This window comes from Micromys minutus (genome assembly GCF_963924665.1).
Source record: "Micromys minutus genome assembly, chromosome: 10".
NCBI classification, from domain to species: Eukaryota; Metazoa; Chordata; class Mammalia; order Rodentia; family Muridae; genus Micromys; species Micromys minutus.
This window is the reverse complement of record NC_137979.1, coordinates 41,561,702-41,585,619: the sequence shown is the minus strand read 5'-3', so window position 1 is coordinate 41,585,619 and position 23,918 is coordinate 41,561,702. Positions and strand designations below refer to the sequence as shown.

At 48.4% G+C, this 23,918-nt stretch overlaps 1 protein-coding gene across 2 annotated transcripts; it reads left to right on the top strand.

Moving 5' to 3' along the window:
* Positions 1–2,532: 2,532 nt before the first annotated feature.
* MYCBPAP (MYCBP associated protein) lies at positions 2,533–22,462 on the top strand (the record flags this gene model as incomplete). 2 transcript variants are annotated; one of them, XM_080922618.1, is made up of 19 exons in its annotated part: positions 2,533–2,575; positions 9,622–9,749; positions 10,328–10,487; positions 10,611–10,714; positions 11,384–11,567; positions 11,820–11,935; positions 12,391–12,532; positions 14,094–14,209; positions 14,297–14,412; positions 14,820–14,931; positions 15,836–16,025; positions 16,347–16,534; positions 17,546–17,692; positions 18,192–18,593; positions 18,997–19,118; positions 19,820–19,935; positions 20,339–20,487; positions 20,659–20,829; positions 22,361–22,462. In XM_080922618.1, 19 exons carry the CDS (start codon positions 2,533–2,535, stop codon positions 22,460–22,462), a joined length of 2,808 nt encoding a protein of 935 aa, XP_080778744.1. The 2 variants fall into 2 exon arrangements, with proteins under 2 accessions (XP_080778744.1, XP_080778743.1); XM_080922617.1 differs by lacking the exon at positions 2,533–2,575 and adding an exon at positions 2,721–2,796.
* Positions 22,463–23,918: the final 1,456 nt, after the last annotated feature.

The window sequence follows — 23,918 nt, the reverse complement described above, 5'->3', positions numbered from 1 at the left end:
CTGTGCTGGCTGTGTCTGGGGAGTGTTCTTTATCCAGAGGACATTCTGGGTTGGCCTAGACTGTTAGATGTAAGAGTCTGATGTGCTCTTAGCTGACAAGTTTATATTTTTTAAGTTATTCTTTTGAGATAGATAGGGTCACACTATGTTATCCAGGCTGCCCTGGAACTCACCATATAGCCTAGGGTGGCCTCAAACTCAATACCCTTTTGCCTCTTGCTCAACAGTGTTCTTCTGGACATGCATGGGCAGTCCTGCTAAAGTTTGTTTTTAAGTGACAAGTAATGATTGCATATGTTTATAGGGTACAACGTGATGATTTGACACCCCTCCTCTTATCCTTTATTAGTTTTGCAGAAAATGTGTATGAGTTCCCCAACACTGAGACCCATTCTCAGAGATTTCTGTTGGTTCCTGTCCGCTCTGTTTCTTACAGATTCACTACACAATAAAGATAGTTAGGAGTGCACAGATCCTCCCGTCTAGAGCACCGCCTAGTCCCAAGTTATGAGAAAAAGACACATGGAAGAATGTTTGCCGGAAACGCTGACCACAGCAAAATCCATATACCAGTCACGTTAACCAACCCTAGCACTTCGGTTGATTTTGCCTCCTTTTCTCTCTTTTCCTGTTTGTTTGTTTTATGTACAGGATTTAATGTAGCTCAGGCTTGTGTAAAATCCCCTGTGTAGCTGAGGATGAGCTTGAACTTCTGATCTTGTGTTTACCTCCCAAGTGGGGGAGGCTCTGTCTTCTTTAGACCCACACTAGTCTACAGTTCTCACCCCCTGAACATGAGATAAGGTGAAGAATCCACCATTCCAGAAGGGCTATCCTTAAAAAAAAACAAACATGGCCCAAATGAAACTACTTTCTGCCTGGTACCTATATACCTTCCCTTGAAAAACCATACAGGCCAGGAAATAGCTCGTTGCCTAGAGCGTACAAGGCCCTGAATTCAATTTCCAGTGTTGGAAAACCAAACCAAACCAAACCAAAAAAAAAAAAAAAAAAAAAAAAAAAAAAAAAAAAACACCAAAACCCAAACAACAACAAACAAACAAAAACCCAAACAACATCACCTTTACCCAAGCTTGGTGAAGAGCTTGGGACTTAGAGACAGAAGGATCTGGATTAACCCCAGCCGCAGCTGGAACAGTTAAGATGGAAGATTACACGGGTTAAAAGAAATCATGTCTTTAAAAAGAACAAGAGAAAACCAAACAAACAAAACGTGAGACTTCCACGGGGGACTGCCATGCAGGCCACTAGTGAGTCTGCCATTTTGCTGCTACAAGCTCTTTCTTCCTCCGTTACTCAGTCTTTCATTCATGAACCCCACATTTTCTACAGAGCCCACCAACACGCATTACCTAACCCTCATACCTCAGTGTCCTATCCCCTAGAGGGCACAGATGACAGAGCATCTGTTAGGAAAAAGATAAAGGGGAGGTGGTATGTTCTGTGGAGGTCTGGTGAGGTATGGGGGGCAAGGGAGGTCCCTCTGGCAGAGCCATGTTGGGCATCTCTTCCCCTTGAGGGACCAGCCACACGACATTATGGTATAGAATAGAATTTATTCAGGACATGGGGAGGGGAGTTAAGAGGGTAGTACGGGCAGAGAGAGAGCAGATTAGTAGAGAAGTAAAGGCAGGCCATGAGCATCTGGAATGCGGGGAAGGGATGGGGAGGAAAGACCGAGAGCAAAAGAGAGAGGAGGGGGCAAGCAGCCCCCTTTATAGTGCCAGGTAACTGTGGGGCAGAGCATGTCTGATTGTTGCCAGCTAACTGTGGGGTGGGGTTTAAGAATCCCAACAGCATCTCCCTGGTGTGTCCTAAATGCCCACTAAGTGTCCCTAAAATGAACTGAACTGGAAATGCTGTGAGGGTGAAGAAGAGCCACTGGTTCCTGTGTCCAAGAAGGGAGGCTGCCCTTGGAGCATGTGTCTGTCATGGGGAGCGAGGTCTAGAGGAGAGGGGCTCAATTTCAGAAACAAACCTGACAATTCTTGCTTAAGAGCTCGGGGTAAAAATGAATGAATGGATAGATGAAGTGGAAACTTAGAAATTTGAGCTAACAGGAAAGTACATCTTCACTGAGAACTAAAGGCAGCATGTATATGCAAAGACCTCCAAAATGGGAAACGTTTGGCTGGCCTAGGAAGTGAAGCCCCAATGGCTGATAAGTGGGCAGTGCAGATGGCAGGTCCGTGGGGCGGAGTCTGGAGCACTTAAACTAGGAGAAGTGGTCAGCGCATGGTCAGCCTGGTGTAAGATGGGGGTTCCAGAAGCCTGAAGACTGGTCAGCAAGCGGTGACACAGGGCAGAAACAGTTGGGGGATCTGGAAGACAGAAACTACTGTCCCCATTCCAGCCACTCAGCCTCAGCCAGCCTACAGTTAGTTACCTGGTCAGGCCCAGCTGATGACGCCTTGTCGCTCTCTAGCACCCCTAGTGACGTCAAGAGGCCGACGGGTCGTTCTCGGGGTCTGCGAGCCAGCCTGAGGAGCCGCTTAGGGCGGGCGCGTCCTGATGAAGAAGACTAATGACAGGCAGTCCCCACCCAAGTTGCTCGGTGGGTGCGTGCCCCCGCGCGGGGCGCTGGTTGCTATGGACGCTACAGCGGCCGCTTGCGGGCAGGATCGTGGGGGGGTTGCTGCGTGAGCAGTCATCTTGGGGGTGGGGAGCGCAGGGCCACGCTGGTAACCCCAGGCGCCACTATGAAGGCCCTCAAGAAGGAATCCCGTATCAAAATGCCTACCAGCAAGTTCATGGAGACCCCAGAGAGCGTCAAAGGTTGGCCCTGGAGGCCCTGGGTGCTCAGGGGGAAAAAAAAACAACAACAAAAAAACCCGCTATAGGAATGCTTGGGCTGGGATTAGGACGCTACAGATGCCAGGGAGGGTCACTGCAGCCTTGGAGTACAGGACACGGGCAGAAATCTCAGAAGGGAGGCTTAGTGCCTTGGTATTTGGTGGTAGTAATGTGGCAAGCGTGGGACTAACAGAGGAGCTTCGGGGTCAGTGGCAGGGGACAGCCTTGGACAGGGGTAGTACGAGACCTCCAACTCAAATCATAAATTAGGGTGGTACAGGTGGCAGACTCCCTGGATGAGATGCCCAACAACCAGGGAGCACATGATGAGGTTCTTGGGAATTGAGTCAGGGGTCACCTAAGAGTGGAGGCCGGGGGAAATCCATAAGTAAAAATAACACCAAAACCTCTAACTACACTGGTTTCAGGAAGTGCTATTTACCATTTGGCCTTTCTAGCCTTATGGCAGATACCCAGTTTAACATGGACTGCTACCATGAATGCTTCCATTGGCAACCCCCTCCCCTTTTAAAAATTCTCCTGCTGGGGATGGAACCACGGGGCCCTGTGTATGCTAAGTAAGCATTCTGGTCTTGTTCTGTTTTTATTTACGGAGTCTGTCATGTGTGCACTCTGGTAGACACACAGTACTGTGATTCCAACCCTCAAGAAACACAAGACCCAGAGGAATACCAAAAACCAAAGAAAAGCCACGGTAGACGCCTATGGGGGCTCTAGGTGCTCAGAGCTTCAGGCCTTGGTTGGTGGTAGACTTAGAGGCTTCCTGAAGTAGATGGCTGGTATGGCAGATTAAAGAGAAAGATAAATAAAAACGGAAGGGCTCGCTTCTCTGGGCTCAGAGAGCAGTGTGAATTCATGGATCAAGGAACACAGGATGCAGAGAATTCGGGGCAGGTGGGCAGGGGCCAGACCATGAAAGGGCTTCCCCTGCAAAGTCAGAAAGTCTTGGTGTGTGACCTTGCAGGCCCTGAGGGGACCCAGCCTCCTAGGTGCAGCACACAGGGTAGAGAGAGGCAGGCCTAGAGTCAGAATCCCCTGGTAGGCCCAGAGGACAAGACTCTAGTGGGTTTTTTTTTTTTTTTTTTTTTTTTTTTTTTTGAATTTAGTTTTCTTTTATGTCTCTTCATAGTATAAAAAGCTGGTGCTGTTTCATGACACACTTTTAATAGTTAAGAGAGAAGGAGAGAGAGGAAAAAAAAAATCGGTTCCCTTTCCCAAGGGCAGCCAAGGGCTCTCCTGGCCACTGCCTCGTACTCACCTACTTTCAGGGCGATCTTAATCAGATTTGAACTTTCTGCGGTAAACAAATCAAGGAAGGGTTTTTCACCGAGTGTTTGTTTTTAATAAGGCGAGGATTCTGTTAAGTAGGCTTTGAGTTAAGAGAGTACGCCAGGGTGAGGAGGGGGGAAAAAATTAAAGTGTTTAACATGCAAGGTGCCTTGAACGTTTTAGAAGCTCCAGGGTAGTGCACCTGCCTCTCCAGGGTCACGTGTCCAGCCCACGAGTGTGATCTTGTAGCCTTGTGCTGTGTGTCTCTGAGTCTCTGATTCCTGAGCTTTATAAAGACAAAGCAAACTCGCGTCTAGGAACTCGTTTAAGAGGCCTGAACTCCCCACTGAGTCCTGTGCCTCTCCTGGGCCTTGTTGCTAAGCTACAAGTAACATCAAATGCCCCCTGGACTCCAAAGACTCCAAGGACAGCTCTGCTCCTCTTGCCTTGGTTCCCCCTCAATCCTGAAGTCTGTTTCCCAGAGACTTTCAGTAACACTGAGGAAGAATGACATTTGTGTAAAAAATAGAAAAAAAAACTCAGATCCCATCTCTATCCCGTCTGTGGCTCCCCGTCTTCCTGACCCCTCTAAAAACTCTTATCTTAGCGCTAACAAGAACATAGTCTGACTGTCCTGTTCAAAGGGGCTGTGTCTGATCCCCTCAGCTGTCAGGACAGAGAAATGCCAGCTCTCTGGTTCACCAGCAGCCCCACTCAACATGGGCCCCAGGTTCAGTGTGGCCCTCCTTTACCCTGTGTACCTCCGGGACACCCAGAACTGCACTCGGCCTGAGGACTGGCCCTTCCTGCCTGCTTGCAGTCTGTTTCTCAGTCACTGGTTGGGTCATTTTGAAATGCCACTGTGAACACTCCACTCTCTTGAAGTAGGGTCAAATGCCTGATCTGGACTTCATTTCACATCCATTATGAAGATTTTTATATATTATATTTTTATATATCAGTGAATATTCTCTGGCACAAACTAATGATTGTATATATATATATATACACATACTTTTATTGTTTAGAAATGAAACCATATATATGTATATATATATACTTTTTATTGTTTGAAAATGAAACCTTTGTGTGTGTGTGTGTATGTGTATGTATACACAAAAATGGTACTCAGTGAATTATCTCTGACATGAACTTAATCACACACACACACACACACACACACACACACACACACCACACACACACGTTTTTGTTTTGGGATAAAGTCTCAAAGCCACCACACTCTGTTTTCCATCCTCTGGACCAGCAGCCCTGCCTCCCCAGCAAGCTTCTTGGGTCGTTATACTACATATCTGCCATACGCAACCTTGCTTGTGCTACAGCCTTACCTGCAACACTACTGTTTGCAGGTCCACCCCTGCAAAGCATTTGTTTCCTCCCACTTCCTCCAGGCGGGGAAGCTGTCTCTCCAGTTATCCTGAGAACTTTCTTTAGGGTCTCCCCTTCTGTGACTCGGCATGGTGGTTCTTTGAACGTCCAATCTGACTTAGTGTGATTTCAGATAGCATTAACATTAGCACTGTATGTTTGGGTTTCCTTTGGGAAGAACCATATTGCAGCCTTTTGTACTATCTCCTGTCTTTTGCAACATTGTAAAAGGTGCTTGGTGAGTTAGGCATTAAGTAGCTCACACCTGAAAAGCCAGAGAATTGAAAAACTGAGAAAGCTGAGGCAGGAGACTTGCTGTGAGCGTGAGGCAAGTCGGGTCTAGATAATGAGTTCCAAGACAGCCTGGACCAAAAGGAGGCCTTGTCTCAAAAGAAAGAAAAACATCAAAAGAAGGAACTTGGTGGATAGTCACAAGGAAGGACCTTGCTTTAAAATGCATGTGTCAGTTTAATGAATGTTTAGTTAATCAAACACATACCATCCCCTGACTTTGAAGAATGACAACCTTTATAGTGATGTGCTCAAGGTAGTTCAAAGTGCAGGCCAGAGCTATCAAGGGCCCCTTCCATCTCAACCAATCAGGATCTGTGTTGCTCCTTGAGTGTGGTGGGAGCTTTGGCCCCAGGCATCTTCAGCAGTGTTGAATGTTTGTGTTTATATGTATCTTCCGGTAATTCTATACCCACCAGTGAGAAGCACATCTGGAGCTGCTTAGTCCCTAGGGAAGATGTATGTACCAACCAAGGTGGTGGGCAGAAGAAACAAATGTCCTGGAAAGCATAAACAAACATCTCTCTCTCTTTTCCCTCCTTTCCTTCCCCTCCCCCCTTTCATTCTCTGTGTAGCCCAGTGGCTGTCCTGGAATTTGCTCTGTATGTAGATAGGCTGGTTTTAAACTCACAAAGATCTGTCTGGCTCTGCCTCCCCAGTGCAGGGATTAAAGGCATGCACCACCACCACTCTGCATGAAAACATTTTAAAAAGCAGATCTTCGTCTGGGCTGCCACCTGCTTTGATGTTTGCATTGGAGGGGAGAGAAGTAAAGATCAGAACCCATACCCGTCTAGATGGGGGCCAGTAATGTTAGCACTCAAGAGGCTGAGGCAGGAGGATGGCAAATTCCAGGCCAGCCTGGGCTTCAATAGGAAGAAAGGAAGCTAAATCAAAACCCAAGGCTGCCAGGTGTGGCAGAAGATCAGACCGAAATGGGGTCAGACTGCTCAGCTCTGCGTGTGTCTCTGCGTGTGCACTTTGTGCAGATGCCCTCAGCTGCTTCTGTGGAGGAGACGGATTTAAAGTTATGTTTGGAACAATTCTTCTTCTTCTTTTTTAAAAAAACCACCTGCAATGTAGACATTTCCTTTTTTAAAAAAAATACAGTTTGGTTGTGTAAACCAAAGCCCCTGCCTTGATGTTGCGGTGGCGTGTTCTCTTAAAGATTAGAGTACTTTGAGAAGCACTAGATAAAAACCAGCATGTTGTTCTAAACACCCTGGTGGCTGTGATTAGGTTCTCCTTTGATTGTTGTGTATAGATGTTTACATCAAACCCTTCTCAACCAGAGGAGGAAAAGATGAGATTACTAACCAGAGAAAAGAAGAATACATCTGAAAGAATTGAGCCACCTCTTTGGAGGCAGACAGAATGTGTCCTGGAGAAAGGGCCCATGGCTGCTGCTTATGCAGCAGAAGCTTTCATCTCTGCATTTTTCTACAAGGCATGGACCACGTCTGGCATCTCTGGCTGTAGTAGACTCTTAGTCTCAACCCCAATCTTGACCCCCTAGGCTGTCCCCCAGCTTTGATACTGCCCTCGGGATAGGCTGAAACCTTTTACATGGATCACTAAACTCTCCCTGGGTAACATGACTCCTTCCCACCCCCACCTCACTCACTCCAGTGATTTCATAGTGCATGCTTTGAGTTCCAGAGGCTCTCCCTTTTCTGTCAACCGCAGGCCGTTCTCTCTGGAGAGTTCGGTTCTTTGTGAGACTTCCCTCTTCCACGTTCACTCTCAGTAGGAAGATCACCTCTTTAAGGAATTTCTCACAACCACCCTTTAGTCTGGGTTTTGATCCCTGTCCTAAACTCCGTCTGCCTGACCCTATGGTCTCCTGTGGTTATTTTGTCACTCAACTGACACTGCTTTCTCAGGACCTCACTTGGAAGCCCTGGTTGGCCTGATTTCACTGTATAGACCAGGCTGGCCTGAAACAGAAATTCTACTGCCTCTGCTTTCCAAATGTTAGGATTAAAGGTTTGTCTTTCTTTCTTTCTTTCTTTCTTTCTTTCTTTCTTTCTTTCTTTCTTTCTTTCTTCTTCCTTCCTTTCTTTCTTTCTTTCTTTCTTTCTTTCTTTCTTTCCAGAGAGATTTATATATAGGAATGTAGAGGGTATCAGATCCTCTGGGATTGGTGTTATGAATGATTTTGGACTGACATGAAGTTGTTAGGAAACCCGGCTCCTCTGCAAGAAAAATAAGGGCTAAAAATCAGGTTTTAAGACACTAGTTAAAACTGGCCTGGTGGCAGAAGCAGGTGCATTTCTGTGAGTTCAAGGCCATCCTGGTCTATACAGCAAGTATTAGGCTAGCCAGGATGGCATAGTGAGACCCTGTCTCAAAAATATTAAAGGGAAAAAGTCCAATGTCAAGCCCTGTGTGTAGTAGCATATACTTGGAACCTCAATAGTTGAGAGGTGGAGTTAGGAGGGTCATCACGGTTATCCTGGGCTGCATAGTGAATCTGAGGCCAGCCTGGGCTACATGAAAACCTTATCTCAGAAAAAAAAAAATCAAAATTAGCCAGGTGGTGGTGGCAGCACACAACTTTAAATTCAGCCCTTAGGAGGCAGATGCAGGAAGATCTCTGGGTTTGAGACCAGCCTCATCTACAGAGGGAGCCCCAGGACAGCCTGGGCCACACAGAGAAACCTATTTGGAAAAAAACAAATGAAATAAAATAGGATTGCATATGATGGTACATACCTTTAGGTCTAACTCTCAGAGGCAAGTGGGCCTTTATGCATTCAAGAGAGTATAGTCCGAATTGTGAGTTCAAAGCCAGCCAGGATGATGTGGGAGGCTTTGTCTCAATTCTCCCCGTATTCCCCCCCAAAAAAACCCCACAAAAGTAAAAATCAGATGAATGAAATCTGATATCTTCACCAGGAAGGCTAAGGAAACGTCATCTAGTTGCCCTAATCCACTGGGCACCCCAATCTCAGGTCTTGGGTGTTTTGTTTGTTTTATAAACTTCCTAGTTCACCCCTGTGATAAGGATGCTGTATCTGTATGACTGTGCCCCGAAGATTGTGAGGATAACATTGACATACTAGTTGGAAGCAATTCTTTCTTTCTTTCTTTCTTTCTTTCTTTCTTTCTTTCTTCCTTTTTCTTTCTTTCTTTTCTTTTAAAGACAGGCAGAATCCTTGTGTTTTGTTTGCCTCTTTTTATTTATTATTATTATTTTTTATTTTATGTATTTGAGTACACTGTAGCTGTCAGACACACCTAAAGAGAGAAGACATCGGATCTCATTACAGATGGCTGTGAGCCACCATATGGTTGCTGGGAATTGAACTCAGTGCCTCTGGAAGAGCAGTCAGTGCTCTTAACCGCTGAGCCACCTCTCCAGCCAGGAGCAATTCTTTTAGTCCAGCTTCTTTTTGTTAAGTGGAAGGCAGGGTCACAGATGTGAAGCAATGTACACAAGGTTGTCCAACTTAAAAATGCCACGGTGTGAAACAGATCCCATTTCTCTTTCAGCTCTGACTATAGACCTTCAATCACTATGGAAATGCAGAGGGAGTTGGTAGGAGAAAATTCTCAGCACTTTGGACCACAGTGACAGCCTCTGCTGTTCTGTTCTGTCCACGTGGCTGTCTTGACACCTCCCCCAATCATGCAACTTAATAGAGATTTATTTACTTGAACCAAGGTCTCACTATTGTGTGTTGTGTTGTTAGGAATTGCACCCAGGGTGTCACTAACCCACACATGCTTACTAGGTAAGCACTCTACCACTGAGCTGCATGCTAGACTCTCAATCTATCTTGTTTATGTATTGCAATAAGAGCTCTTGGGGCACATGTCTTTGCTTCTCTCCAGAAAAAAAGCGGGCAAAGGCACCTGAACAGCCCACTCCCCCCATTCAGGAAGAACCTGAACCTGTCAGCAATGTCTTACAAGGAGATGACATTCTTGCCCTGGCCATTAAAAAGGAAGACTTGAAGAAGGTAAGACCATGAGCCAAGGGTCTCTTAGGGCACCCAGCCACATTCATGGTTCACCCTTTCATTGGCTTCTTGATCCCAAGGTATCACTAATACCATGTCAAAAAAGAAAAAACAATCCGCCAAATATAAATTCTTTTACTTTAGCATCTGAAGGCATTAATGGGAAGTTAGGTTTCTATATTTCTCACAGATTTTATGAGAGCCACAAAATAGTGAGATACCTTTGGGGCAAGTGCCATCATGCCCATTCCACAGACGGGCAAGTGAGTTCAAGCGTCATGGATGGAAATGAGCATGAGGCTGCTGAACTCCAACCCTTTCCTTTACCTGTCAGTTGCTCTTACTTAATCTGTGTGGACATGCCAGGCGCCATTTTTTCCCCCTTCAGGTTACTCCTAAATCTCAGGTCTGTCACACAGGCATTTCCAGGACAGGACGAATGGATAGAGCTGGGGAAGCTGACAAGTCAGCCCTCAGGAATTCTACCAAGAACAAAGATTGTGTGTGTGTGTGTGTGTGTGTGTGTGTTCTTCCTCTTCTCCCCAGGTAGCATTCTCCTCAGCTTTGTTTCATTTTAGCAACACGTTCCTCAGTTTGAAGAAACAGGAGAAAAGCCTGTGGTTACACAGAAATTCATCATCCGTAAGCTCAAACCGAAAGATTCTAGCAAAAGGGTCTACCACTTGGTAGCACATCCTGCGAATCCAGATGTTGCCACAAAGCCTCTGGACTACTCCGGTATGGGTTCTGCTGTAGGCTTTGCATTCTCGGATGGGTCTTGAAAGAAAGCCCCCTCTCCACTCAACAGTTGCTCTGTTGCTCACAACTTCTGTTTCTCCATCCTTCTCCTCTGCTCCCCAGGTCCTCGGGACAGCTTGTTAAACAGTGGTCAGATCCTCCCTCACCAGATCTTGGGGAGTCTCCAGGACTTTAAAAGAATCGCCATTGCTCGGGGGAACACCCAGGTTTGTTTGCACAGAGCTACGTTGCTGAAGCCAATTACTCTCTGTAGAGTCAAAGTGTGTGTGTGTGTGTGTGTGTGTGTGTGTGTGTGTGTGTGTGTGTGTAGATGGGGGTACAGGGGTCGGGTTTTAGTGCTAGGTCAGTCTCTGGGACTAGATGATAAGGGACCCTTTGGGAGGTAGTTACAAGTCATAGAAGCCAGTTGCTGATGGACAGCTTTTGCTGATGTGGAGATTTACTAGAAGGTACTCAGAGCCTGTCTTGTGAAACTCTGGGTAGACTCAGCACCACAACAAAGCAGCCCTCAGCTCCTCACTCCCCATCTCTGGAGACTGGATTGCTGAGGTACATGCTGGAGGGAGATGTCCCCCCACTGTGTTCTGTGCCACCGTCCTTCCTGCTGCATAGCATTTCTGCCTCAGAGCTTCACTTCTGTTAGGCAGGGCATTAAGGGCCCAGCTCAGTTACTCAGGAGGAAGCCATCAGTTGTGGAGAAGATGGTTATGCTAAAGGATGCTGAGCTTTTGGGGCAAAGGGGACTGTCAGCATCCCTCAGGCCCTGGTTTATTCCTGTCACTTGCCACCCTCTGGTCCTGAAGAAGATGGGGTTCTTAGAACAGGACAGAAACCAGGACCTGGGTCAGCACCGCCTCTGCCTTGCTTTTTTCCAGCTAGCTAAGCTGATAAACATCCAGCCCTGCCTGATGACCCTCATTTCAGCTAAAGAAGAGCCAAAGTCGAAGTCCCCAAAGGAGGAGAAGAGACCTCCATGGGCCCCGCCTCCTCAGCACAACTTCCTAAAAAACTGGAGACGGCACATCACCTTGCGGAAGAAGCAACAAGAAGCTCTCAGTGGTGAGCTGAGTTGACGAGGAACCTGCCAGGCCACCATCTGTCACAGAGGCTCTTCTGTATCTCCTGTCTCATCCACCGGCCCCGCAGCCTGGACTCCCACCGATTAGCATTTACACCATGAAAACTCCTGACTTTCAGGCTTCAGTGGGCTCAGAAATGAGCCCGGAAGTGGGCCACCCAACTCAGGGTGCCAGAGCCTGTGTATTCTGTCTTCGGTGCGGGGATCACAGTCTTCCGTCTCTCCCTCTCTAGAACGCCTGAAGAAGCCGGCAAGTGAGCTGTTGATGCACTCTGGGGAGAACTACAGAAAGATCCAGGAGGAGCGGGAGGCCATTGATCGTGCACTTCCTACCCAGCATGACGGAAAAGTGAGGACCCTGTTTCCAAGTATAGAAGGAGGAAGAGAGGGAAAGAGGAGGGGTCATGACTCAGAATGCACGTGGTGAGCAGTGCCAGCTTGTCTCTGGTTACACAGCTGGGGAGGAAATAATCTGTGCATTGTTAAGCTCCTGAGATCTTAACTTTTATTTCATGTTCTAGGACTGCCCACTTTAATAAATCAGCCTGTGGTGGTCTCTGACAGTTTATCATAAGAGTCTTAATGTTTGTCTCCTAAAGGCTTATACTCCAATCTTTGGTCTAACCAAGGCTAAAGAACTGTGCTGTGTTTTGGTACACCAGTGAGTGCCTGGGTCGGGACCAGCTCAGCTCCTCTTCCTGGCATCTTGAGAACAAGAATGTTGCTGAATGCCCACTCTTCTGCCAGATTGTGGTACTGAGGGGGTGACTTCACTGCTCTGTCCTTTCTCATCTTGGCTTTAAGGCGACCGATTGGTTCTGGAGTCCACTGGAATACCTGGGCGATGAGATGACAGGTCTTCTCATGACCAAAAAGAAAACTCAGCGTGGTCTGGTGGAACCCATCACACACATCAGGAAGCCCCTCTCTATCCAGATGGAGACTGGTGAGAAGCAGAGCCTGTAGGCTTATAGTGTTTTCAGAACCTGCTGCAATAAGTATACTTAAATACTTTAACCTCCCTTCTAGCTCACCACTCACCAGAGGTAATGGAAAGGAGAAGTTAGTAGGGTAGAGGAGGATGTGGACCTGTTTGGCAATAGTTCTTTGGAGCGAATCCAATCTGCCTTGTCAGAATCTCAGTAGTTCAGTTCACACACATCAGCAGTGGCAGCTTCATCCACTCGAAAACACCATTCACAAACCAGCAGTGACAGTTCTATCCCGAGGAAACCATGAGACTCTGTGGCAAGAAGCCACCGGAACACCACCACAAGTTCTTTGGTGTGTTTCTATAAAGTCATGACAAACGATGACCAGCAAAGAGTGGCAAGGTGAACCAATACCACACAATGTCATCCACTGTCTGTTGGGTTATATATATACCTTTTCAAAACATCACGTGTTCTCTCAAGCAAAGAACCACATGTCCTTTTTCCGGGCTGTTTCCAGAAAAACACCACATGTCTGCTTCAGCAAAAAATCATCCTCTCAGGAGACAGTTTCTAGATAAACACCACACGACACAACTGTGTCTCCAAAAAAACTAGCAATTTCTACTTCAGGGGCCCAAATCTATTAGCTTCTTGTGCCTGGTGCTGGAGGCAGGGTAGCAGGTGGTGGTTAGCATGACTCTGGCCCAAATCCCAGTTCACTTGGCTTTGAGCAAGTTTCAGAGTTTACCTAGGTTCTAGTTCATATATCCGCAAAACTAATAGAAGTAACAAGGGAGGCCAGGTAGTTAGGATCCTGGGTATAGAGCTTTCACCAGCCCTATGCACCTATTGAATCCCTAGAACATGACTTAGCCTATATAGTGTCCAGTCATGTATCACCTTAACATCATCCACAGTATAGAAATGAGCTGACAGTACAGGACAGTTTGGGGAGAAAAATTTACTTTAGTGGTCATTTTTATGTTGATTGCATATTGGAATAATAGTCTTCATATATGGAGTTCAATAAACTATACTAAGATGAATGTCACCTTGAGCTGTTATGACCATTTCAATATGCATCTAGAAAAATTAAAGGGACAGACACGGCTTGCATTTGTGGTTTATGTTATACTTCCATGGGCTGGCCATATTTAGAGCCTGCCGGTCTGCTGCTTAGATTCACAAGCCAGCTGTGCTGGCTTTCTGACTTTCTATGAGGTATTAGGCTCCCATTGTCCTTGATTTTCTAGCAGGAGGATGGTGAGAGGGTCAAAGGAGACATTATTTGCATTAAGGGCTCCTGGCTCCTGGCTAAGACTCAACAGAAGGTAGTTGCTATTAGTATTGTAATCCAAAGGTCTGGTAGCTGATTATGTGGGATTCCTATATAGCATTGCTAAGGAGGTATAGAATTAGAGAACCGAGGTAGAGCTGCCCCTCAGAAATGGTATCCATTCCCCAATCCTTCTCAAGAAGTGCGGTTGGGATTGGTGTTCTCAGGACCCCTGGGCAAGCGGGAAAGGAGGCATGACGGCAGCCTGTGCTGAGGCTCTCCTAACTCCCCTCTAGGATTACCAGCCCAGAAGGATGCTTTGTACCGCTACACCTGGGACCGGAGTCTGTTTCTGATCTACCGACGCAAGGAGCTGCGGAGTATCATGGCGGAACTGGATTTCAGCCAGCAGGTTGCTAATGCCTTCATACCCGATCCTGAGGTGCCTTAGGTGATACCTGCCAGTTAGCTCATATTCCCTCTCTCCTCCTCCTCTTAGGATATCGATGGCCTGGAGGTGGTGGGCCACGGGAAGCCCTTCTCATCTGTCACAGTGGAAGAACATTTGCTACATGAAAAGAGCCAGAAGAGCTCCTCGGAAGACACGAGTTTTCTGTGAGTCTGAGCCCCAGGGGGAGAGGCTGGAAAAAATGCTGCCCTTATCCCCGCTGTTGGAGGGCGGGCTTTCCTCTATGAAATCAAAATTAGGGTGGCTTCATCCCAGCCTGGCCGGTAGCTGCCCCCTTTCCTCTAGCCTATCCCAACATCTCTGCCAGCTGTCTGCTGCCAGATTCTTCATCCCCACCATTGGATCCTAGTGGAGATTACCCAGACATTATTATTGCTATTTAATGTCCCCACCCCTCCACTCCACCAGAGCCCTCCACAGCTGTGCATGAAGAATAGCCCTGGAGGAAGACTTTGAAGAGACGAAGCAAGACTGATTGAATCTCTGTGTCCACAGTCCCAAGTGGTGTGACTGCTCAGCCCCCAGGACAATAAATAACTGGCCTTTCTTACAGAGACTCGTTGACCAACCTTTCCGACATGGTCCCTATGCCTATTCTCGGCCCTTCGCTGCTGTTCTGTGGGAAGCCAGCTTGCTGGATCAGAGGCAGTAACCCAGAGGACAAGGTAAACTGCCTTTTCAGCCGCACACACTTGCATGGGTGCGGCCCCAAGGTGACCGAGACAGTCACAAGGAGTCCACAGTTTCTGATTTGCTTTTTTTATCTGATTGCAAATTCCACAAGCCCGAAAGTGGTAACGGCAGCACTAACTCAAGCAAAAATGAGATCACAAGGCTTAAAAGATCACTCGGAGGTAGTAGTGCATACCTTGAATCCCAACATTAGGGAGGCAGAGGTTGGAGGGTCCTGTGAGTTCGAGACCAGCCTGATCTACAGAGTGAGTTCCAGGACAGCCAGGGCTACACACACAACTCACCCTACCTCCATCTTGAGAAATCAGGTTTATGTGTGTAACGTGTATGTGAACAATCATATGTGGGCATGTCCAAATATGTGTGAGCACGTGTGGCTGCTAGTGCACATGCAATTCTGTGAACATATATGTGTAGGCCTGTGGTTGAATAGGGTGTCTTCCTCTTCCACTTTCTACCCGAGTCAGGTCTTTCACTGAGCCTAGAGCAAATGTTTAGGCAAGTCTAGCTAGCCAGCTTGCTCCAGGGATTCTGTCTCCACCTCCTGTGTGCAGGGGTTACAGGCAGGCTGTCACACTCAACTAGTTTCTGGAGATCAGATCTTCTTCCAGTCTTGCAAATTAACCTCTGAGTCATTGCTCCAATACCAGTTCTAGAACATTCTTCAGATGCTAAGGAGCAGAAACGAATACCAGGTGTAAAATATTTCTCTTCTTAGTACTGATGATAAGCTCAGAGACAATTATCAGGAGAGTCTGACACCACTCAAGGTGACTAAGCCCAGAGGACCAGAGCTAACAGTGGACTTCGAGAGAAGTCATAGGGTGAGTTGGTCACCCCAGGGCAAGACCACTAGCCAAGACATTGCTCCCACAGAAAAACATTGGAATTGGTGTCCGCTTGACATTTGAAACCCTTGAAGGGGAGAAAACATCTTCAGAACTGACCGTGGTCAATAACGGCACTGTGGCCATTTGGTATGACTGGCGAAGGCGGCCTCAGAAGGATTTTTTCCAAGATCTAAAGCAAAACAGGATGCAGAGGTTTTACTTTAACAACCGGGAAGGTACCCCGAAGCTATTCTCATTGCTCAGTGACTGGGGCACCCCCATGCTTAGTTAGTACCTTCCAGCCCATCCCCCTCCTCCTCTCCTGTATGACCTAGTCTCACAGACCTGGGGTGAGGATGACCAGCCACCCCCTGATTGACTGGAGCTTTCCCAGTTCTAGCACCCAAAAAAAGTCACACATTCCTGGAACCCTTGTGGTCTCGAGAAACCAGGACGCTGATCACCAGATGTGGGCCACTGTGGTGCACTTTCTACAACTAGACTGGCAGTTCAGCCAGCTGCAGTGTCAGAGCAGCCTCTATCTCTGTCTCTCCCAGGTGTGATTCTGCCTGGGGAAATCAAACACTTTACCTTCTTCTTCAAGTCTCTGAATGCTGGAATCTTCAGGGAATCTTGGGAGTTTGGGACCCATCCTACGCTCCTGGGAGGTGCTATCCTTCAGGTCACGCTCCGTGCCATCTCACTGACCCAGGACATTTTTATGGATGAGAGGAAATTGTTGGAGGTAAGGAACCCACTGTGCAGCTTCCTCTGGGGTGGTTGTGTTCTCTGGAGTGGAGTCTCCTTTCTCAAGAGGTGCCTTTTCTCACCACACAAACTGATAACTGCGCTTGCCTAGCAAATACCACCCGGGCCTTTATGATGTAGAAGATGGGAGGGCAGGACAGCAAGTGACTATACCTTGCAGTCCCCTAATAGAAGGGAAGGGAATGAAACCCTGGGTGTCCCACATGGAGCTTTCACACCAGGGCTAGGAGTCCCAGGGAGAAACCAGAGACTTTACAGTGAAGCTGTATCCTGTTCATGGCTGTCTGCTACTGCGCAGTGGTGTGGGGCTGACCTGGCAAGGCTTCCAAGCCAGAGGCAAAGATTTAAATGACCAGCCTCCCTACCCTTCACCATAAGCAGCTCCCCGAAGTGTGCAAGGTGAGAGCTGGGGGCTCTTTGTCCCCGTTCAGTCTCAGTGTGGCTCTCTTAGGCCATGCTTTGTGGGACTCTGTGCAAAGCTGGGCTTTCATGTGGTACCCTACACACAGCTGCCTGTCTCAGGCTGGGGAATTGGCCAGCGCTGATCAGATTGTAACTTTGAGGGAGTTCACTGTATTCGCTGACTCTAGGACCCATGTATTGAAGGTCTGGGTTTCTATGACACTCATTGTATGACCAGGCCAGAGAAAATTTTACTACCATTCTTAAGGGTTCCCAAACTATGTACTCTGTTTCCATCCCTTCATCCAGTCGGGGGTATTGGAGGCTCCAAATCTATAGGAGTGGCTCTGTGGGACTGGCCTCTGCTGGATGTCTTTACCTTTTTGAGGTGAACACAGTAGTTTGGACAGACCTGGAGATTTTTGAGTCTTAAAATATTAGGTGTGTGTATAAACCAGAGGGAGTGACATCTGGACAGGAACCCAGACCCTATCAATAGTGCTCTGACTCCTCGAGAATTTGTGGGCAGTTGAGAGCCCAGGCTGCCACTTTGCACCATCTTTTTTTTTTTTTTTTTTTTTCCCAGAGTAAGCTGGCTGCCCACGAGGCTGTCACCATTGCTCACAGCGTGCTGCAGGAGTTACTGAGGGGCATCTCCACTCCAGAGCGTGCACCATCCCCGGTGGATGCCTATCTCACCGAGGAGGACTTGTTCCACTACAGGAATCCTAGGGTATGGGCTGGCCCCGTGCACTCTGGGTAACTGGTAGTAGCAAACTCTTATGCGCTGGAAGCTGTGCTTAGCATCTTCCATGAGTAATTCACCTCCTCAGAGCAATCCTAAAAGACAAAAAGTGTGATTTACATCCATATTTATTTCCTAATAAAGGCCCAGAGAAGTTAAGGAACGTGCCCAAAGATAGTCTATAAGTGGGTGGATGCTTCTACATTTAAACCTAGCCTTTCTTAGAAGGCCCAGACACACGCTGACACACACACACACACACACACACACACACACACACACACACAGAGAGAGAGAGAGAGAGAGAGAGAGAGAGAGAGATTTAAATGGAAGATGCAGATTGAAAAGAAAGTAGGGACTCCTCTGCTCTCCACTGGTGGCGCAGCTTCTCTGCCTCTTAGTGTCCTTAAGCAAAGGGAGAAACCAGTGACCAGCATGGGTTTTGGGATGCTCCCTCTTACTTGTATCTCCCTCACCTTGGCTGCAGTTGCATTACCAGCATCAAGTGGTGCAAAGCTTGCACCAGCTGTGGCAACAATACACGGAGGCCAAGGCAGCCCAGGAGGAAGCCCTCAACCTCAGAGCTCCGATAGCCCCAGTGCCCTTACTGTTTGTTGAGAAGGTCCCAGATCAGATGATGAGCACCAGGACCCTGGACTCGGAATACCCACAACTGCAACCTCACCAGGAGACGGACACCCTCGGGGATCCCCGAAAGTCCTTCCTGTCTCAGAAGATTGGTATTGGCACCAAGAGTGTGCAGCGGAAGAGCATCATGGAGGAGATCCTGGTGGAGGAGGGCCCAGACAGGGAGACCACCAGGAGCCCCTGGGATCTGGAAAACCTTTCCCCACCTAAATGGAACCTGTGCCTAGAAGACTTCAGACAGGTGCCCCTGTGACTCTTAAGGTGTTGGTAGAGAATGTCTCTGACTCTGTTGCTTCTGCCGTCCCAGGGGAGGTGTGAACAACTCACCCCCTTGTCCCATGGGGCATATAGATAAAACCTGAGGCCCAGATAAAGCAACCTCTTGAGTCAAAACCTTAAACAACAACAACAACAACAAAATTTAAACTCTTTTAACAATGAACCTCTGTGGAAACTTTGAAGAGCGAGGTTTATGGGAATAGAGGTCACAGGCTCCTATAGAAAGACACGGTCTTCTGTAGTCTCCATTGCTTCTGGTTCCTGACCCTGGGCCATGTAACCAGGCCCATTGCTTAGAGAACACGGGGACCCTTGGGGTTCTGGTGCAGAATGGTTGACCATGGTGTCCCATGACCCCTAACTAGGCAGTGATGACCTTCCCTGAGGAACTCCAGAGAGAGGATGCCCTCATCCAGCTCAACAAGGCAGCGATGGAGCTGTGTCAGGAGCAGAAGCCACTGCAGTCCGACCTCCTACACCAGATGTGGTAGGTACCTTCTAGGAGACCACCCCAGATCTCCTTCCCTTGGTAGCACCAGGCCAGGGGGTCCCAGAAAACCGCAACCTGGAGCTCAGGGTGCTAAGGAACACTGTAAACATCTCCTACTCTAGAAGATGCCTCAGCAGCCGGACAGCTAGCTGCCAGTTGCTTCTCTGGGGAGTCAGCCACAGGAGTACACATAGTTTGTCTTTTTTTTCCTCTTCCCCCTTGTCTTGTTTCTTTTCAAGGAGCAGAAGAAACTGGGTGGGGCATGGGAGAAAGCAGGACACTTGAGAGAGGGGCCCTCACACAAAGCTTCACCTCTCTATTGTCAACTGCCCATTGTCTGTTTGGGTCTTGTGTGGATACATTTCTGCAAGGCCCAGAGCACAGTCTCAGGAGCCACATGTCAGGAATCATGTCAAGGGTTCAGTCCTTCCCATGGAGCTGGACCCAAGTCTAGCCATCACTCCAAGGTGGAATTTAGACTCTGAAGCAAAACTGAGTTCATCCGGGCCTCTTTACATAGTCCTAGATCTTGTCTCTTCGCCACAGGGAAACCAGACTCTAATGCGAACTCTTGCATGGCGTCAGGGAGGGCTGACTGCTCCTGGCACTAGGGTCTTTAAAGGGAAGCATTCGATCCTCCAAAAGTTGGAGGACAAAGGGAGGGTGATAGCTTTTCTCCAATGTGTCCTTTCCTCTAGTTTGCAGCTGTGGCGAGAAGCGGTTGACAGCCTAGTAAGCCAATCCCTGTGGCTAAGAAATCTTCTGGGCCTGCCTGAGAAGGAGACCATTTATTTGGATGTTCCCGACGACCAAGGTCAGACATTGTGAGATCTCACCTCTCTGTAGCCTTTCCTAGGCTCTGCCCTGATAGCAGTAGTACTTTGACTGTTTGTCTGCTTGGAGTAGGTACTTAACTGAGCTCATGGTGGGGGCGATCATCCATCCTTCTGTGTGGCCAGGATGTGAGACACCGATTGGACTGGACTGCCTCGGACCCTTGTCTCATAGCCTTGGGAGGGCTCCAGAAAGTCCAGGAGGGCTCCAGAAAGTTCTCCTCTTCCCCTTAGCTCTTTCTGCTTTCTCAGAGAAATCTTTGCAGGGATTCTCTTAAAGCCTCTGAGAACAGTTTTCCTCATCCCCCAACTTACCTTTGCATAGGGCTGTGGTGTAGGCCAGGCCAATAGTCCTGTGCATGTCTCCCACTTTCCCCCTCTTAGGGCAAAAATCTCCAGTCACAGAGGCGAAGGTGGCAGCCGCCGCTGGGAAAGTTGGGAGGGAGGATCGGAAAGGAGGCACCCAGGACAAGAAACAGCTGGGCTCCAGAGACAAAGAGGACAAAAAGGGTTCCAAGACACTAGGGAAAGAGGTTATGTAGGGGTATGGCCTGCACCTTGGATGGGCCTGGGTGGGTGGGGTCATGGGAAGGGGGACGGTTGCTCCAGCACAATGCACAGTTCTCCAGGAGAGCTGCTGAGGTTAGAGCGTCAGATCTCCCTTAGGAGCCAGCGAGGTAATGTGTCTCCATTTCTCCAAGCAGGACCGCCTGAATAGCAAAAAGCTGAAGGCAAAAGATGACAAGAAAGTGGTGAAGTCTGCAAGCCGGGACAGGCTGCTCTCTGAAGATCCTCCCGCTGACACCACACCACCCTCACAGGAGCCCATAGATCCCCTGGTGATGGAGAAATATACCCAGCGGTTGCACACTGAGGTGAAAGGAAGATGGGGCAGCCATACCTCCCAGCTCACTTACTAACTTCAATCATTCCTCTATAGTCCACCAAAGAGAGCCTGCTTTTACCAGAGAGAGAGAGAGAGAGAGAGAGAGAGAGAGAGATGAGGGTTGACCAAAGAAGGGTTCCTCAAGCAGAGGAAGCAACTGAGGCAGAAGAGGGAGCGGGGCCAGCAGAGTGGCAAGGAAGTGAAGCAGCAGAGAGGGCACAGGAGTGAGTGGTCGAGAGAGACTTTGATGGCCCATGGAGTTGTTTCTGAGTGATTCCAGAAGTCATGTAGAATTCTGCATTGGGAGACATAGGGTCTGACTTAGGCACTTGAGGGTGGCTCTGCTGTCCTGGGAAGAGGGGTGAGCTCCTTCCCTTTCCAAAGCTGCTTGTACCTTCCCTCAGGTTCACACTGGCAGATGGATTTCTTGGGAGAATGTCAAGTAGGGTTGTCTTAGTCCTCGTTCTGTTGCTATAACAAAATATAACAGACCAGGTGGTTTGTAAGAAAAGTTTATCTGGGCTCATGGCTCTATAGGCCAGAAAGCCTGGGAGCGGGGCTTCGGGAAGAGCCTTGTGTTGTTTCAATTCTTGGTGGAATGATGCCAAAGGACAACTGGGCATGTGTGGTAGGTGAGAGAAAGGAAGAGTCATGATTTCTGACAACCGCTAGGACTCATGGTTGGGAAGGTACTAAGTGATCTGTGAGGGTGGGACCCTCATGATTCAAACACCTCTTTGAGGTCCCCAGACTTGTCCACACTCACACTGGGAGCAGATTTTAACATGAACTCTGGAAGGGGCCAATATACAGCCAAAGGATGGCAAGTGTGAATCTACTGCGAAAATGCAGTCATGATCTGGTCTTAAGCAGTGGGTCCTCAGAGCTGCCTTGGTCTTTTGTTGCTATGGTGTATTTTTGGTTTTTATTTTTATTTTATTTTATTTTTTTGAGGTGTGGGTGGGGATGGTCTAACTAAAGCATGATCATTGTGTCAGTGTATCTAACAGGGATGTTTCATCTTTCACTGATAAGGCATTTGTAGATCTGGGCTTATAGTACTGTACATTATGGGACTGCCACACCCCCAGGTCTCATTTGACCAGAAGTTCTGTTTGATGCTGTTGGTGACATCATTGAGCTTTCTGATGGTTGATGGGGCCTACAAAGTAATTATAGGGCTCTAGGGACTCTGGGGTATAAACCCATCTTTCAGTCTGTGATACTAAGCGTCGATTTTCCTAGGCTATGTGGTCTAGCTGCAGTAGAGGGCTCAGTCTTGGAAGCTTCAGTGCGTTGATCTATGATCTTACAGGAAAGAGAGTTGGCTTCCGGAAAACCAATACAGAACTGGGACTGAGCCCAGGCTCACTCCAGATCAGAAAACAATCACATGCAGCAGCAGAACGCTGAACAGCTTTGGCGTTTCTCTCTCCAGCTCTTCTCTCTTAGCAAGACTGATACATCGATGCCTGCTACTGAGCAAACCTTGGCCTCTAGTGTCTGTCTCCTTCTTCCAGGTCTATGGGTTGCTGGACAACCTGGTGACAGACATGATGGTCCTGGCTGATGAGCTTGGCTCCGGAAAGAATGTTGAAGAGCCTTTACGTTTTTGCAGCTGATTCTTGGGCCCAAGCTTCCTCCTGGAAAGGTGGTTTGGGGAAAAAAAAAAGTCAATAAAGAATCTTTAGGTTCCTACCATCTCCATTGTTCCTCGGGGAATGCTGGGTCTCAGCCATGTCAGGTAATGGTCTAGATCCTCCTGTACCCCAACTGCCTACATGTATGGTTCTCAGAGCCACCCCACTCACAGCCAGGTGATGATTAGATGACAAGTAGAAGAGCCAGTGGGTGGCAGGGCAAGGAATGAAGTCAGGTGAATGGTCTTTGTAGCAGTCCCCTGCATCAGGTCTACACTTTCAGGGTTGTGCTTGCTGGAAACAACTCAAATGAGAGACTGATGAGAGATGCAGAATTGGTGGGACTGGGCTGTCTGAGGTCTTCTACTTCAGCATCCTCCTCACTCCTCAAGAGGACGGCACTGCCAATTTAAACCTCCGGAGGAACTGCGGCTCACACCCACCCCAGGTCTGAAGAGAAACAAACAAAAACACATCTATCTACAATGCTCTAAGAAACTCTGACAAGTACAATTTTCCTCTCCCCATTCTTTCCCTTTTGGGACACTTGTCCTAGGTCAGAAGTTAATATTTGAGACTCTGGTCTAGTCAGCTCATGACTTTGAGGCCAGCTTGCTCAATGGGGGCAGGGCCGAATGTTTCCAAACAACAAAAACAGCTCAAAGAATCCCTACTCCTTCCTGGAACAAAGGGATGTGGAACTGTGGAGTAGGTGAAGGGTAACAGCTGGGAAAGAACGCACTGCCTGCTCAGACCATCCTGGGGTTTCTGGTGTAACAACCACAAACTGTTAGGCTGGGGGGGGGGAGGTCTCTGGAAGCGATGGAGGAAGAAAGGGCAGCCAGTAGCTTGGGAGTAGCCAGAAGTCATACTGAGATCCTGAGCCTTCAGCACTTTGCAGACTAGATGGGGAAGGAGGTTCTGAGCAGGCATGATCCTCACAGAGTTGGAGAGGCAGAGTCCTCAGGCCCCTTGGAGAGGCTGGGAAAGCCAGTTAGGAGCAGGTAAAGACCAGCCCCAGAGAATGTTCTGGTCTTCTGCTTTAATGTCCTCCTGGCTAGGAGGGTTAGGCCATGGTGTGAGTACTGGAGTCGCCTTCACTCCCACCCTCAACCCTTCCAGCCGAGGAGGTAGGGGAAAGGTTAACTCACTCCAGGGTGGGAGTGGGTGAGCTCCAGCTCGGTACCCCCTGGAGTCACAGGCAGACCAACCGGCCAGCCTCCTCCCCTGAAGGCACCGCCCGGCAGACAGCAGGAAGGGGTTAAACACGCCCGCCCGCCCGTCATCCTGTGTCCTGTTACTGCTGAGGCAGACCTGCCTGGCCAGCTGAACAACTTTCCTCCCGAGAGTGCTGGCTGGCAGGAGTCGAAGAGAGGCAGCCGCCAGAGGCTGAGCCGCAAACCGCTGGGGGACCCTGCGGTCCTTCAGAGAGCTCGGT